This window comes from Pseudomyrmex gracilis, unplaced genomic scaffold (assembly GCF_002006095.1).
Source record: "Pseudomyrmex gracilis isolate BER0280 unplaced genomic scaffold, ASM200609v1 scaffold_102, whole genome shotgun sequence".
NCBI lineage: Eukaryota > Metazoa > Arthropoda > Insecta > Hymenoptera > Formicidae > Pseudomyrmex > Pseudomyrmex gracilis.
The window spans coordinates 398,687-414,919 of record NW_018020686.1 but is presented as its reverse complement, the minus strand read 5'-3'; the positions used below and the strand labels follow the sequence as shown (position 1 = coordinate 414,919).

The 16,233-nt window shown below is 39.8% G+C and overlaps 1 protein-coding gene across 7 annotated transcripts in view; it reads right to left on the bottom strand.

Moving 5' to 3' along the window:
* Window positions 1-7,229: 7,229 nt before the first annotated feature.
* LOC109855930 (phosphatase and actin regulator 2) overlaps window positions 7,230-16,233 on the bottom strand; it is a 146,352-nt gene continuing 137,348 nt past the window's right edge. For all 7 annotated transcript variants that reach the window (XM_020430657.1, XM_020430658.1, XM_020430659.1 and 4 more), the window contains 6 exons: window positions 13,431-13,576; window positions 9,762-9,918; window positions 8,867-8,922; window positions 8,270-8,373; window positions 7,781-7,953; window positions 7,230-7,374 (listed from right to left, as the gene is read on the bottom strand). In XM_020430657.1, coding sequence (XP_020286246.1) covers window positions 7,359-7,374; window positions 7,781-7,953; window positions 8,270-8,373; window positions 8,867-8,922; window positions 9,762-9,918; window positions 13,431-13,576 — 652 coding nt within the window. In that variant the 3' untranslated portion in view covers window positions 7,230-7,358. The remainder of the gene's footprint in view (window positions 7,375-7,780; window positions 7,954-8,269; window positions 8,374-8,866; window positions 8,923-9,761; window positions 9,919-13,430; window positions 13,577-16,233) is intronic.

The window sequence follows — 16,233 nt, the reverse complement described above, 5'->3', positions numbered from 1 at the left end:
GTAATTAATATTTTCTAAGAAACGAAGAATATAAAATTAGTCATGCAGCCGACGACGCAAAGCGCGAATAATTATCGTCTCGAGCTGTGTTGTCGGCGCGAGATAATTATTCGTGCGCGCATAAAAAAGAAGAAACGCAGTTTGTCCTCCGTTAAAATTCACCTTAACAATAAATTTTCGCGCCTTGAAGGCGCGATAATTGAAAAAAAAAAAAAAAAAAAAAAAAAACAGATAAAAATGACAACGCGATAAAACAATCATCCTTCGCGAGAGACGGAACCGACACTATGCTGCGTTCGGAAACGTTTTTCTCGTCGATAAATAACACACGGTACGGATCAACAAACGAAAAACAAAAAAAAAAAAAAAAAAGAATTAAATAAAAAGACGCTAAAATTGATCAGAGGAGATCACTCGGAACCGGCGGAACGCTCCGTCGCGCGTTTCGAGTGATCGTCCGCCGCCAGCAATCGCTTCTCGCGAAAACTCCCCGAGCACTGCGCACTTTCCACATTCGCACTCACGCTCTTTGTCAAGAATCGCCAAGTCTTCGTTAGCTAAAACGAAGCGTTCGAATTACGTTTAATTGCGTGTAAACCGCTTCCGTGCCCGCGCGTGTGCGGCGTGGAGCCATTTTTTTTTGGTAAAAATCCCTAGGCTTGTGTGTGTGTGTGTGTATGTGTATGTGTATGGATGTGTGCTTATGCCGGGATATTCGGGACAACACCGATTTGTATTCTTCTCGTACGGACCTTTTTTCTCCTCCGAAGACGACAAGGAGACTCTCGCGCGTCTTTCCTTTGGCAAAAATCCAGGTCCGGCGAAGGATTCGCGCGAAACGAGTATCCCGCACGTAAAAGTGCCCTATAAAGCCTATATATATATATGTATATATATATATATACTCGCGCGGTTGCGTGACCTCGGGATTCTTCAGCATCGTGGAGAAGCTCCGCCGGAGAACCGCCGCCGGTTCGTTGCCGCCACTCTTTCTCTCTCTCTCTCTCTCTCTCTCTCTCTCTTTCTCTCACGCGTTTCTCCCCCTTTTCTCGCATTTATTATTCTTAAATTACTAATTTATTCCTTATGGTTCTTTACTGTCGTTACTATTATAATGCTTCACTATCGTAAGGTATTATGATACAAGAGTAGAATCGTTTCGTCTGCTCGCGACTCACAGCGATCACGACAAGTTTCACTTCCGCTTTCTTTTTTTTTTTTTTTTTTCGTCTTGCAACCTGACTCCGCTACGGATGTACCACCGCGCTATATGGACTACCGCTATTCTGCAAATCGCGCAAAAAATTTCATAGCGATCCCTACGCTGTTCCTCGCGGGAAGTAAAAATCTCGTACGAGATCTTGATTTTTCTTAGACAAAATCTTTTTTTTTTTTTTATTTTATTAGTCAAAGTGGAGACATCGACAATTCGTCTTGAAGTCTCAGAGGGATTTAAAACGTGCTCGACAAATCGGTCTCTTTTTTCTTTTTTTTTTTTTTTACAAATTTGCAGAACAAACGATACGTCGCTTCAACGGGCACGACGGGCGCGAAGAAAGAGGGAACGGACGTGCGTCGTCAAACGCGGGATGCGATAAACGAGAGAAAAAGAGAGAGAGAGAGAGAAAGAGAGAGAGAGTGAGAGAGAGAGAGTGAGAAAAAAGAGAAAAAGAGAGAAAGAGAGAGAGAGAGAGAGAGAGAGAATGCGATCTAAACTCGGACGATAATATCATTACATACAGATGAGGCGAAATATATGCGGTACATAACTACGGGGTCGATGGTACGTGACGCGCGTCCGTTCCGTTCCGTTCCGCGTCGTCGATCGGCCCGATCGTCTTGTCGCTGTTCGATCGTTCGACAAATGCGATTTGCAACGAGGATCGCTCGTCCCCCGAACGTGTGTGTGCAAAAATTTCTCTTTTCCTTTTCGCCAAAACCTCGTCGTGTGAGATGCGCGCGCGGCTCGGGCGCGTCTCCAAAGAGAATGTCCAACAATATTGTTTTTTTGTTTTGTTCAGTTTTGTACACAAAATACCAACTATATATATCTGTGCTGGAAAATGCACATACTGCTTGTACGCCTCGTATATATATATATATATATCTATGTATATATTTATATATGTATAATATTTATATATTTATATATAGTGTGTATTTTTTGCTTTGCATCAGAGCGCGCTGTTTATCTAAAAATTTTGTGTGTATTTTTATAAATATTTCACTGTTTTGCACAATGCGATAATATTGTGTGTAGCATGTAGCAGCGGGCTCTCCTATCACGGTGTGTTTTACATTACAATATGCACTCGCGCAGATATATATATATATATATGTATATGTATATATATATATTTGTTTATTATTATTAATATGTACACAAAAATCATTCATTATTCGACGCGTTGTTTTCGCGCATCATATTTCTAGTGGTTTTGTTTTTCCCTTTGTTCCACGCTCAGAGAGTGGACGCTTCGAACAGATACGAAGATACAAAAGCTACATTCCAGAACATCACATTTATATTTATATGTAAGAATAACGGTAAAATTTATTTAACAGTAGTAGTCATTCATATTTGATTCGAACGTAATAAATATCATTTCTTTCTCTCTCTCTCTCTTTCTTTCTTTCTCTCTCTCTCTCTCTCATCCCGACACACACAATAAAATATTAAAATTATCTAAGTCTGGTTACTAAATCCTTATGTTGCGAATAATTATTTTATCGTTATTTACGTGAGAATAATAATTGCGAATAATATGTGATTACTTATTTGTAAAGTTGCGAGAGTAGTATTTAAAAATATCACGACACGATACACAGTTTTCGATATTTAATAGCAGCGAAAAATTCTATGCGGAATAAAAAAAAAAAAAAAAAAAACTGACAGAAGCTACCGCCGCGTTGATTGTAACTATTTTTTTTTATTTTCTATCGAAACGCGTTTCGGCAATTTGATAAATTTATTAAAAATAAATATAAATTTCAAATCGGAAATAAAATTTGAATTTAAAGAGCGTTTTCTTATATACGTGCACACAATCGCGCTGTTTTCTCACAAAATACATTTGGAATTGAATCTCAAATTATTAATGACGTAACATTTGAGAAATAAAGTAAAATCACAGTAGTCTTGTTTTTCTTTTTTTTTTTTTTTTATTATTATTATTATTATTATTATTTACTACTGACGTTTCGACAATGAAATAGCTGCCATTCCTTCGAGCTAAACTAGTATCTGCGACTAGCGGGAGTTTGCTGTCAAACTTTATGCAAAACTGACGTAAGGGATTCGTTCTCGAATGTAGCTACGGGACACAGGCTCAGTCAACAGAGATGTTCCATTCAAATTTCGACCACTCTCTTCCTAAAATATTTGTTCGCAATCTCTCTTTCTTTCTTTATATATTCATACGCACACACACACACACTCGTCGTAACACGCCCACATTCGTCCAATCCGGAAATGGATATATTTGTTCGACTACATGGTAGCCACAGCGCTCGACCAATGGAACGAGAGAGACACTTTAATCTCCCTGCTCAATTATTTTATGACATTTTTTCTTATGACGTGCTTCTTCGCGGTATTTCCCGAAGGTTTTGTCCTTTTTTTTTTTTTTTTTTTTACCTTCGACGACCTCGAAGTTGACGAATTAATATCGAACAGCTGAGTTCACCGACGGGTTTAGAGAAAGATCGACACGTTACACACCGATCCTCTCACCCCATTGGACGATCGTTAAAAACTAGGATTTTCTACACGAGGAGAGGAAAGTTTAAAAACTCTCGATCACGCGACCTTCCCTTTACTACTAACCGTAGTTGCTGCGGACTTTTGCGCGGCGCGCGAAAAGCTCGGTTACGCAAAAAGCGTCTCTTACACGCAAAAATCGTGGCTCGCAATCTCTTTACGTGATTGGGGTGTCGTTCCGTGTTTCATTCCGAAAAAAAAAGGTGGTGGCAAAACTACGATCGATGACGAAGTTACGAACAATGATGCTGGGGGGTGGGGGGAGGGGGGGTGGAGATTGGTGTCGCATAATTTGAAAAGGATAAGCGCGAGGGACGGAGGAGGAGGAGGTGGATGCACAAGATTTCAGAGATAAATATACACAGGACATCGCGCATCGAGGCGCGTGTCCTCACGTCTGTTCGGCTTTTTTCTATTCTCCTCTCTTCCGTCGTTTTTTTTTTTTTTTTTTTTTTGGGTTTTTCTTTTTTTTTAGATTTCGTCATCTCGATCAAACTACAAATCTCTAAATATACGAATTTGCTGCTGCTGCACGTATCGCGGTGATTTTTGCACGAATCGCCCCCACATTTCTTTTAATCTCTAGCTTCTGATGAGAAAGAAAAACGAGTTTAGATTACATTGAAAAGTCGATCGTCGACGCTAATCAACACCGAGTGTGGTGTTTCGATTCTTTTCTTTTTTTTTTTTTTTGTCCTCGTCTTTTGGTACAGACACCTATATAACTTAAGACTAATGATTCATTGTCGATCCACCAAAACATTGCTTTTGTAAGAGCAGAATAATTATCGATCGCGTTCCCCCGGGAGCTTCCGGAGCGAATATACCAAATGAATCCGATAATAAACTCTTCTAGATTGTAACGTGACATCGCATCTTTATTATCGAGTCAACTTACGAAGAAGTTGGTAGTGAACGGTTTTGTCGTTTTTTTTTTTTTTTGTTCCAAAATATATATCGCGCATTTGATGAAAATGTTTTGTCAGTGAGACTTTGTTCGTAAAATGTTTCTTGCGAGATATATAACATTCGATCTCTCTCGCAAGACCTGACCGGAGAAACGCACGGCCGACAATTAACGTCCGCTCTTAAATAAATTTTACTTTTAACATTGCTGCGATTGAGGCGCGCGCGCGCTCGATTGAAATTTTCTTTCTCGAAACGAGAGAACCACAGAGCGTTTTTTTTTTCCTATAGCGATATTGATAACAATAATAATCATAATAATCACTAACATACACACTATGTATAAGTTTTTTTCTTTTGTACAAAGTTTAATTGCACAACGCATCTCTGACTTTCTCGCAAAAAGTTTTACACATTTTAATTTCTTCTTTTTTCTTTTTTTTTTTTTTTTGTTTGTTTCCCCTTCTTTCTTTGTTTAAGTTTAATACAATCGTAAGCGCTTGCTCCTCAAGACAGCTCCACGAGAGAGTGATACCTGGCAGTAGAGAAAGAAAAAACACTTGCCATCGTCAAAGTAGGATTCCGACCGATTGTTGTTGCGTGAACATCGATTAACAGATATATTAACTCTTTGTTTTTAGTTTTTTCCTGCGTGATACATATATATATATATTACGAGCGGACTTAAAGAACTATATATGTATACATATATATGTATATATATATGCACGCGATTGTGTGTCAGAGTGTTGAGAGTTACGAACAATAAATATTATATCTCTTGCACGTGCCGCGCTAAAAATCGTCAACATGGAATTATCGTAAACATCACAATCTTCGGACATCGGAGCCGAACACAGCTTAATCGTTAAAAACGAGGGTTACATTACATATGTGGGTGTGTGTCGAGAAATGATTTTTCTTTTTGTTTTGTTTTTTGTTTGCGGAAATTCCATATGTATGCTTCGCGTCTCGTCAAACGTATAAAAATAGAATTAACGCTAAAAACATTTTTTAAAACTAAAATCCAACTCACTTTTTTCACATCGACGTTTTATTCGCGATTTGTATCTCAATATTGTAAATATGTGATGTATATCTCATCCTCTCATCCTTTCTCTCTCTCTCTCTCTCTCTCTCTCTTTCTCTCTCTCTCGATCCCTCTCCTCCTTTCTACGAATATTCGTACATTATATTCCGGAAAGGTTCGAGTGTGCTTTTCGCGTGATATTCGACATGATAATATCACATATCCGCGTTTGTTTTTGTGTTTTGTTTTGTTTTATTTTATTTTTTGTTTTTGTTTTTAATATACGATGGCTCTCTGAGAAAACGTTTTTTTTTTTACGTATACAATGATGCCAGGTGACACTGATGAGCTAGCTTGATTGCAAAAAATGATGGTTTTTAAGGGTGTGTTCACACGCGCGCTCGCAAGGAATCACTCGCCAAGGAATTTCGCTTGAACGTGTATAAGTGAAGACGATCGCGATTCGCATGGTTTTTTTTTTTTTTTTGTTCCACGCATCGCGAACATATATGCGTGCGTGTTCCGCGCGCACGAGACCGTTGTTTGTGATATTAAATTTCGCAATCGCTCTTCTCACACACGTCTCCGCGCAATTTTCCAAATACAATACACAATGCGATAAAAACGAAGGAACGATCTATAAAATTCGCAACATGAAACGTCGAAGAAGTATGAGAGAATAGTACGTGTGAGATATGAATACGCGTAATTAGAAATTACCGCCCTCTTCTTATACTCTTAAAAACGCTGAATTTCTTCTCATTCAGCACAAACACACTACGTTTCTATAAAAAAGTTTACTTTTTTTTTTTTCCTACTGTACAGCGGTTTTGATTTTCACAACGGCAAGCTTTTTTTTCGAGAGCAGATCCGAGGATAAATCGTCACTATCAAGCTTTTTATTTTTTTTTTATTTTTTTTCTCAACGATGCTTAAAATGCGGAAGAAGACACTCTCTCTCTCGCGCGCGCGTGGATATAAATTTATTTTTGTGTTAAGAATCCTCGCCGCGCGCGGAGATTTGCAAGAATTATATCTCGATAGAATTACCTTGAAGAGAATTTATAAACGCTTCGACGCGTGCGCTACAACGAGATCATTCGTCGATGTTTGAAAAATACAAGAGAATGAGGAGGGTAAAGTCAGGTGGGTATCGGAAAAAGTGCAAAGAGAACCGTTCGATTAAGCACGGGTGTGAACGACCCTTAAGAAAAGAAATCGGCGAGCGATCCGCCAGGTCCTCTTCGGGCAGGGGGGGCGGCGAATCGCCCTATCACAATCTTCGTTGACGTCGTGGTGGCGCTCGTCGCTGATGTTTGTGCGTGTGCGTGTATGTGTATGTATGTCTGCGTGCGTGTGTGTGTGTGTGTTTGCGCGCGTATGTGTGTGTGTGTGTGTGTGTGTGAATGACGATGACGGAAGCGAACGCCGGATGTGCTCGGCGAGCACAACGACGAGTGACGACACGACGTGACAACGTCAAAGAAATTTCACCGTCACCGATCGAACGAGTATCGCGCACTCTTGTCCTTGTTTAATCCGGAAGCAACGATACCCGCAATTCTTTATTTTTTTTTTTCAACCAGCCTCAACGCGAGGCCACCACACTGCACCTTCACCTATACCCGCACCACACTGTAGCACCTCAACACATTGCAATTGTCATGGCCTATGGAACCTGCAATGAAGAAAAAGAACCAAGTACAAGACGTTAATCGAGACGTTGAACGATTTTAAGAGAATTATTAATTAACTGCGTTCGGTGTCGCAAAAAAAAAAAAAAAAATCGAAGCGCTCTCCTTCGTATCGAAAATGCGATCGAAAATGCGATCGATTTAAGCCGTGTGTGTTTTTTGCGCGTTGCGATATTTCTATGCACTTCCGACAATTTGCGAAACCCCAACGCAAAGATTCTAACACGGTTTTTTTCTTCGGATGCTACGAGTTTTATAAAAAAAAAAAAAAAAAAAAAAAAAACACATACGAAGCACTCGAGAGGAAAAAATGATTCTGATTCGAACTTCCTCTTTAAAGAGCGACTCTATTAAAAGCTTAACGAATATTTCGTAAAACGTCAAGTGTACCTAGTGAGGTGTCGGCTGTCCTCGTGAACGGCCATCTCCGAACTCTTGAACTCGTTCAGCTCCTTCCTAATAGCGGCCTTGTCTTTCGGAGTTAACCGCGTCCAGGGCTTGTCGGCTCTTCTGTCGTAATCGTGAGCCTGCGTTACCTCGATATAGTCGTTGAACCTGATAATCTGCGGGAAAAAGAAGAAGAGGATCGTTGGAGGATCGCTTTTCGATCTCGTGTAAGAGCTTTATCGCGCATAAGCGGTTTAAGCCTCTATCTAGAAAATAGTAGCGCCCTCGGGTAAAACGAGACGCGATAAAATATCGACTGTAGTCCAAAAAAATCTCTCTCTTCTTGTATCTCGGTTAATCTTGATGTGTACGTTAAAAAATTACGACCGAGACAATGTAGCGCGAAAAAATCGACGAAAACTTACGAACTTGCTTTAGGAACGTTTTTTTTTTTTTTTTTTTTTCGTTAGAAAAAAAGAAAAAAGAAATCACCTTTTTCTCCTTGAGCTCCTCCACGGTCGGTCGGAAACTCAACTTCCGCAGAAGGTAGCGTTTCTTCTCCTCCTTTTGCTTCTTCTCCTCGGCGGGGGTTTGTTCTGAAAGGGAGGCATTGTGGCCGCTTTAAGTACGACGCTCGCTCGATTTTAAGCGAAACGCGCGCGCGCGCATTTAATTCAAGTTATCGGAAAAAGAAATATATATACATATATATATATATATAAAGAATATCTTATATAGATAAAGAATATCTTATATATATATATATATATATATATATATATATATGTAATAGTCCGTTTTAACGGTGGAATAATATTCGAGTTTTCAAGGGAGAAACTAAACAGTCGGATTTTTTACTCTTAATCCTCGGAAGGCGGACTGTGTGATAGCGGACGAGCCGGGTCACTTGTGACTCATAATAAAGTTTCACAGAATCATCGCATGGGTCTTAAAGACTCTCATATAAAGGCGTCCGCCGACGGAGGGTTAAGACGCGCAACGCGATTATCAATTTATTTATTTTTTTTCGCGGAATCTTTGATTGTTTTATTTGCGACAAAGGAGAATACGAAAAGCCGATAAACTCACTTTTCAAAATGTTCCTCTCTTCAAGCTCCTCCTGAGTCGGTCGCATGCTCAGCCGCCTGTAATTTAAGCGAGAACAGAGTACGCAAATCAGTAAAGATTAGGTTGGTCGACCTTAATCTCTTTTCGTGAAAATGGATAAAAACCAAAAAAAAAAAAAAAAAAAAAAATCTACGAGGGTAGGCACGCGCGAAACATCTACCACTTTGTGCTAAGCAAGCGCGATTAACCGCCGCTGGGATCGCTCGTTCCACTATCCGTGTGGATAATCTTTCCGAGAGACGCGGCTGGTTTTATTCTGAGCTCGTTTTCGTGCGAGCTTGATTAGTCGTGACGGATTAACGTCAATAAAAAAGGAAAGAACTAGAAATTACAGTTCGCAATCCGACGTCCGCCAGTGGCGAAGCGCGGACTTTTACGACAAATTGTTTTTCCGACAAGGATAAAAAAAAAAAGCCGTTGAATTGCAAAAAAAAAAAAAAAAAGAACAAAGTCTCCTCCTTTTTTTCTTCGATATCATCGATTAATTGTTGAACTCGCGTTTTTCAGTTAAAAATTTAAAACAAACTTAAATCCACAATATTTCGTCAACAATTGTCATAATTTTAACATAATCGATCAATTTTGTGACGTTTAAAATTGAACAAACGATAAATAACTGTCAAAATTTCATATAAATTTTCAAACGCGTGACTTTGAATTATAAAACACATTGAAATCACATTGTGACGTATTTAATCTGGAGAAGCTCTTTTGAAATCCCCCCACCCCCTTTCTGTGTATTGGAAAATGAAAGATGAATGCGCATATATTCGCGCGAGGAATCTCTCCCTTTATTCGCGCGCGGGTTATATGCGATTATATAGACGCGATTATATAGACCCGACAATTCTCTCACCTGATGAGCTTGGCACCAATGGCCTCTTTCGTCTCCTGTCTCTCATTGTCTGTCTGCAGCTGAAGGATGTTCCTGTTGATGAGTTCCTGTCTATCCGGCCTGAGGGCGAGTTTCAGCGAAAGCGATTCCTTGCGCGCGATCTTGGCTGCCAAACGGCCTGTCGAATAGAGAGAACGAGACGAGTTCTACATTTAGCTCATTTTAATTCGCTATTTTTTTTATCGCTATTATTATTATTATTATATGCGGATGGTTAGCCGCGCGGCGACGATGTAACTTCAAAGAACAAATTGAGATAAAATTTTTTTTCGCCAAATAAATTGAAATGATCAAACGCTCAAACGCGCACTAGAATAGAAATTAATTTTTGAATGAATTGAAGCACGGAAACGCGTCTAATCGCGAGTTGTTGAAGCAGAGTTTCAATTGATTATGCGCGTCTGTGAATTTGCGCGTTACAATTATTAATCACCCTCCACGATCGACGAGCAACTGAAGCTGCGGTGTAACATCGGTGCGACGTCGTTTTCGACCGGCTCGATCCAGGCGCGGGCGATCGACACCGTGGACGCGGTCCATATCGACAGCATCGTGACATCGCTATTTCTACTGGAAACACGAAATCACTCGCGGAAGCGCGTTCGAAATTTGACGAGTCGAAGCGCGACGAGATCTCACGAACGATTCGACGTATTAATTGCCGTTGATTTTTGCAACGAACATTTCGCGTTGTAAAAAATCACGAAAGACACTTATCGTCGAAATCAATTACCGCCGAGCTTGAAATTCGAAATAGCTCGCGATATCCAATCGCGCGCGCGCGCGCGCACGCGCGTACACACACACACACACACACACACTTTCTCGAGAAAATGATGAGTTTCAAGCTGACGTTACGAAGAATTTAACGACTTCGAGAAGATATAAACTTTAGGATTATCCGCTCGCGCGATCGTTTTATTAGCGATTTTTAGCGAGAAAGAGCGAAGGAACAAGCGCGAGCAAGCGCGACAAATCCGCGGACGGAAAGAACGGACGAAGAACCGGGAACACACTGAGCTGACTGTTGCCAGCTATCTTCGGGGATTAATATAAACCTCCTAAGTGTCCGCGCTGATACACACACGTACACCCGCGTACACCCGATGCGAGTATAATTAGTTCGGTGGCTGAAGGTTGATTTAAAGTGTGTTGGGTAATCGCGCGCTCGGCGCGATATGTTTCTCTCGTTGGGAAAATCAACGCTAATAATTCCCGCAAAGCGTTAAATCCGCGAGCGGGTTATATGTAGCGGCGCTTTAATCGCGCGCGCTCGTTTAAGAGATTATATTTTCTTTCTCTCCCCGCGCGCGCGCGTACACACGCGATCGTACGAATTTCTTCCCTCTCTTTTGCGAAGAACTTGCTTCAAAAGAGTGTACACACACATACATGCGCACACAAATAAAGCATTCAGACTTTAATTGCGCTTTAAAAAACACACGCGCGTTTATCAAATGTTATTTTTCTCAGACCGCTACGTGCTGCAGCGCACTTATTAAAAAAAATTGCAAATTAATTATATAAGACAGATTTCAGTCTTAAATGTAATTTAAAGCTTTTTTTTTATTTTTTAGTTAATTATGTAATTAAGGTGTAAATAAAATTTGTTTTTTTTAAATAAATTGAGTTAATTTAATATCTAGTTCAATTAATGTAAATAGATTTATATGTTTGTCAATAATGTAAATAAAATTTATGTTTCTTAAATAAATTAATTCAATATCTAATTCAGTTAATATCTATTTGTGTAAATATATTGTAATAATAACTAATATTTATTAATGTATATATACTAATATATACTATTTAATATATACCTAATAATAATAATAATAGCTTTGAGCGCAACGCAGTTTACACTAAATACAAAAGCATAATATTAGTACGTTTTAAACTAAAAGAAGGGCGCCAGTGAAAACTCAAACAGCGAGGCAGCAACCATCGTGTGCTCTCTGACTCAAAACCCTATCAACTTACAACCAAAACAATTAATGATAATTACAATTGAATCGAAGAACGTAGAAAAACATAAATAAGTGTATAAAAATAATAAAAATAATATAGTGTGATTTATATAAAAAGTTTAATAAAATGTTAGCGCCATCAATTTATGAATGTTGCACTTTACATCACATTAAAATGTTTTTTATATATAGTTAATTTAATTTCGATTGATTGTTTTTGTAATATTCGTGCGCTCTCGCGTTGGTGTGTCGAAACAAATCTAATAATAAATAATCGTAAATAATAAAACAAAAACATAAATCCGGAGTTCTGATGCGAAAAGAATGTTTTAAATCGATTTGGCGCCGGCATGTCGAAGTTTCCGCTTTTTAATTTCCTCAATCTTCGCAAACGTTCGTGTCTGCTTGACTTTTCTCCGCGTCTTTTTCTTTTCTTTTTTTTTTTTTTTTTTTTTTTTTTTTTTTTTTTTTTTTTTTTTTTTTTTTTTTATTCCGTGAAGTTTTTCGGTATTCGCGCTGACTCAACCTTTCTTCCGCATTTTTGAGATTTAGAGCAAATTCTTCCGAGAAAGAAAGAAAAAGGAACGATGTGTGCTTGCGCGCACACATCACACGCGAACGTCGTCGCGCGGGCACACGACGAAGCTTGGTGGAAAGTCTGTTTGCGAAATTCGCTCGAAAGTCCGTTCGCGTTTCGAACCGCACGGGAGTTTAAAACTTCATATTTCGGTGGCAAATCGCGGCAACCCCGTGAAATAAACATGATCCTAACACGTCTTTTGCGCACCAAAAGGCGGTATCCATCAATGTACACTTTTATTTCTCTCTCTCTTTCTCTCTCGCGCGCGTGTGTATGTGCGAGCGCACACGATTTAACTCCCTTTTGAGGACGGATAAACATTTCTTCGACATCGCAAAAATTTTCCCGGAATATCAACGTCCGTTCTCAAAGAGTTAAAACGTATGGTAGAATTTTCGAAGCGCGCTTTTCCCCGCAAACTCGTCGTGCGACGTATTCATTTTTCCTGAAAGGATTTTATTGATAAATCTTTCTCTCTCTCTCTCTCTCTCTCTCTTTGATTGAAGACACGTAATACAACGATGTCGACTGCGCGTCGAAAAAAAACTCAAAATGAAGTTACTGTATTCGTCTAATTGATCGTTCGAGAGAAAGAGAGAGAGAGAGAGAGCGGGTACGCGCTCGAAAGTGTCGAGTTGCAAAAAAAAAAATATCATTCTATTATCTCGCGACACGTGAAACTGTACGCAACACAATGTGCATACGCGTGACGTGCTTTGTGTAACGCTGCACCTATTACACACCTATTATATCTTGGTTTTCACGTGTGTTTTTCATGCAATCTGCGTCAGACTATTTGGTAATAACTGACGATGAAAAAGAGGAAGCGATTAATATCGATGTCAATTAATCAAGCTTGCTAAATAATAATCTCAGTGTTTGCATTTCGGAGTGATAAATAATTTGCGGTATTCACGTGCGTCAGCGCGTCGTTTAATCGATACACAATTGAATTAAAGAATCGTCGCGCGCGAAAAGAACTTTTTTTTTTTTTTTATATATATATATATAAACCCCAGGAGGAAGGAAGAAGTGAAAAATTGATGGAAAAAAAAAAAAAAAAAACAAAAAAGCGAGACTCACTTTTCTCGTCGTCGTAGTCGTCCCTGTAGAGGACCTGTCCGTCGCCGGAATCGCCGTCCGCGTCCTCCCTGATGACGTACGGCCTCGCGTTCTCCTTGTTCTCGAGCGTGCAGGGCAGAGCGAGGCCAAATCTGACCGGTCGACTGCTGAAAGAACGAAGAGCGGCACACGCCGAGATCGTTAATACGAGATTGTCCCGGCGATTTGTCCCGGCGATTTTTCCCCGGTCAATACGCTACCAAAGTGAACCAAATGTTCTACTCTACAGTGCTACAAGAGAATACGATAATGCGAAATGAGGTAATGCCGGGCGCAGGTGAGGGTGGAGGTGGAGGAAAAGAGGATGAGAGAGAAATGCACACAAGTGGCCACGTGTGACACACGCTCGGAGCGGAGAAAAATAAAAAACAAAAAAAAAAAAAAACAGAAAAAAAAAACGGGGGCACGCCACGTGTGAAACGACAGACTCGCGTTATTTGCCCGAGCGGTCCGATTGCTGAGAACCGCGCTCGAATACACGCCGCCCGAGTATAAACTTTATTCGCGGTTCGTATGTCACTCGCTCCGCGCGAATCAACGCGCTCCTCCCTTCCGTCTGCGCTCGATATACGTCGTCGAGTTTTTAGTGGCGCGGAAAATTTAGTATTAAATTTCAGAGAGAGAGAGAAAGAGAGAGAGAGAGAGAGAAAGAGAGACTACACATACGCGGTGGAAAATGGAGAAAAAACGACAGAAACAACTCCGCGTGCGCGTGATATAATTACGAAGATTAATAATATCAATCGCGCGAAATTTATTTGCGAACGTTATTTGATCGAAATACAATATTCCCCGCTCGTATATAGTGGAAATGTAATTACAAAGATTTCAGAGAATGAGAATAAGAGCGTACGGTAATAATTATGGAAATTAATATTATACAATCCGACATTCGCGATTAAATCGCGGATTTTGCTCCGTCTGCGCGCCGCAGTTATTTCATTTATCTTTTACCGCAACAACAACGCGGCGTTCGAGAGAATTTTTGAATCTTAAAATCTTCGAAAAATTGACGCGATGATGTGAATCACACGTTCCCGAAAATAAGGGGGAAAATGTTGAAAGACGCCGAGAGATCGCGTAAATATAAAATATTTCGGCGAATATTTAGCGCGAGCGTCTTCTCGTCCTCCTGAATGTGTGTGCGCGCGCGCGACGTTCTTGACGAGAAGTTACGAATTCTTCTACCCTCACTCGCGGCTATTTGTCGAGAACTTCTTACAATATTGATAGCAGTAACTTCCAAAATGTGTCGAGGCTTTCGATCTTTTCATTGAGTTGTGCTTGTCGTCTTTCTCTCTCTCTCTCTCTCTCTCTCTCTCTCTCTCTCTCTCTCTCTTTTTCCTTAAAGATTATTAATATTGCAAAGTTATCGAACATATTTTGCGCGAAAATATAAAGAGGCTCAAACACACACGAAACGCATATCGTAGCCTGTGTGTGTGTGCGCGCGCGCGTGTGTGTCGTTTTCGCCATAAAATGTAATGAATTTTTAATTTTCCAATTTTTTTGTTCTCTAGCGGTGCGTGACGTCAGAAGCGAGGTGCCTCGGGCCAAGTATTTTCAAAGCGTCTTCAACGTTAAGAAGCCAGCGAGCTTGAAGCGTCACAAAGCTACGATAATGTGATATGAACAAAAACATCACGGCGGTACTGTCGTTTCGTGTAATAACGTGCTTGTTGCCAACGTGAGAGATATCACGTTGAGAATTCAAAATAGCTCTCAAAGATATCGACAAACGTTTTGCAAATCTCGTTTGTTTAGTTTTAATCGTTTCGATACGCGATTCCCGCGAGCTTGAGAAAAACTTTGGAAAATTAACCGCGTGCGATATATTCGCGTCAAGTACCAAAACTAGCACTTGGTAACGTCTTATTTAAACCTCGTTCGAGAAAATTTTCTCCCGTTTTCGTCGGAAACTTCAGCACAACAGCAAAAAAATTACAAACAATGGGATAAAATATTCATCGTAATATGTGTACACAATCACAAATTAATTGTATAATATATATATACAGGGTGTTCCGTAATTGCTGTCTCACCGCTCATAGGCAGGTAGAAGGGATTATTCTAAGACGAAAAGTCCTATACCACTTTGGAAGATTCGTAATAATTGACGAGATATTAATTAATAAAGATCCGCTAATCAGCATGCATCCAGCGTAACAGCCCAATCTGTCGCGCCGTAGTGACGGAATACAATAACGCGCTGCCCGAAACGCAGTCTATATGCTGTCTATGTATGTACATGTTATTCTATTAACTCTTCCCATTCCGTCGCTACGGTGCGATAGACTGGGCTGTCCTTACGCTGGACGCACGCTGATTAGCGAATCTTTATTAATTAATATCTCATTAATTATTGCGAATCTTCCAAAGTGGTATAGAACTTTTCGTCTTAGAATAACCCCTTCTACCTGCCTAAAAGCGGTGAGATGGCAATTACGGGACATCCTGTATATACGTATCCAACTGTGGCACTGGCAAAATACGGTATTTAAAAAGGGTCGAATGCAATCACAAAAATAATTAACAGACAAATATTTGAGACAAGGCTGGTGGTACACTCATGCTTTCTCGTAATAGCGGAATTATTGTATAACACGGGACAACACGAAAAATATCGATTATATATTCAATTGCTTTGACAAATATCGAGAGGATTTTTATACACGCACAAAATCGAGAGGGGGAAAAATGCATATAAAGGTACTCACACGAACAAAACGGCTATATGTAATACATTTTTTTTTTTTTTTTTTTT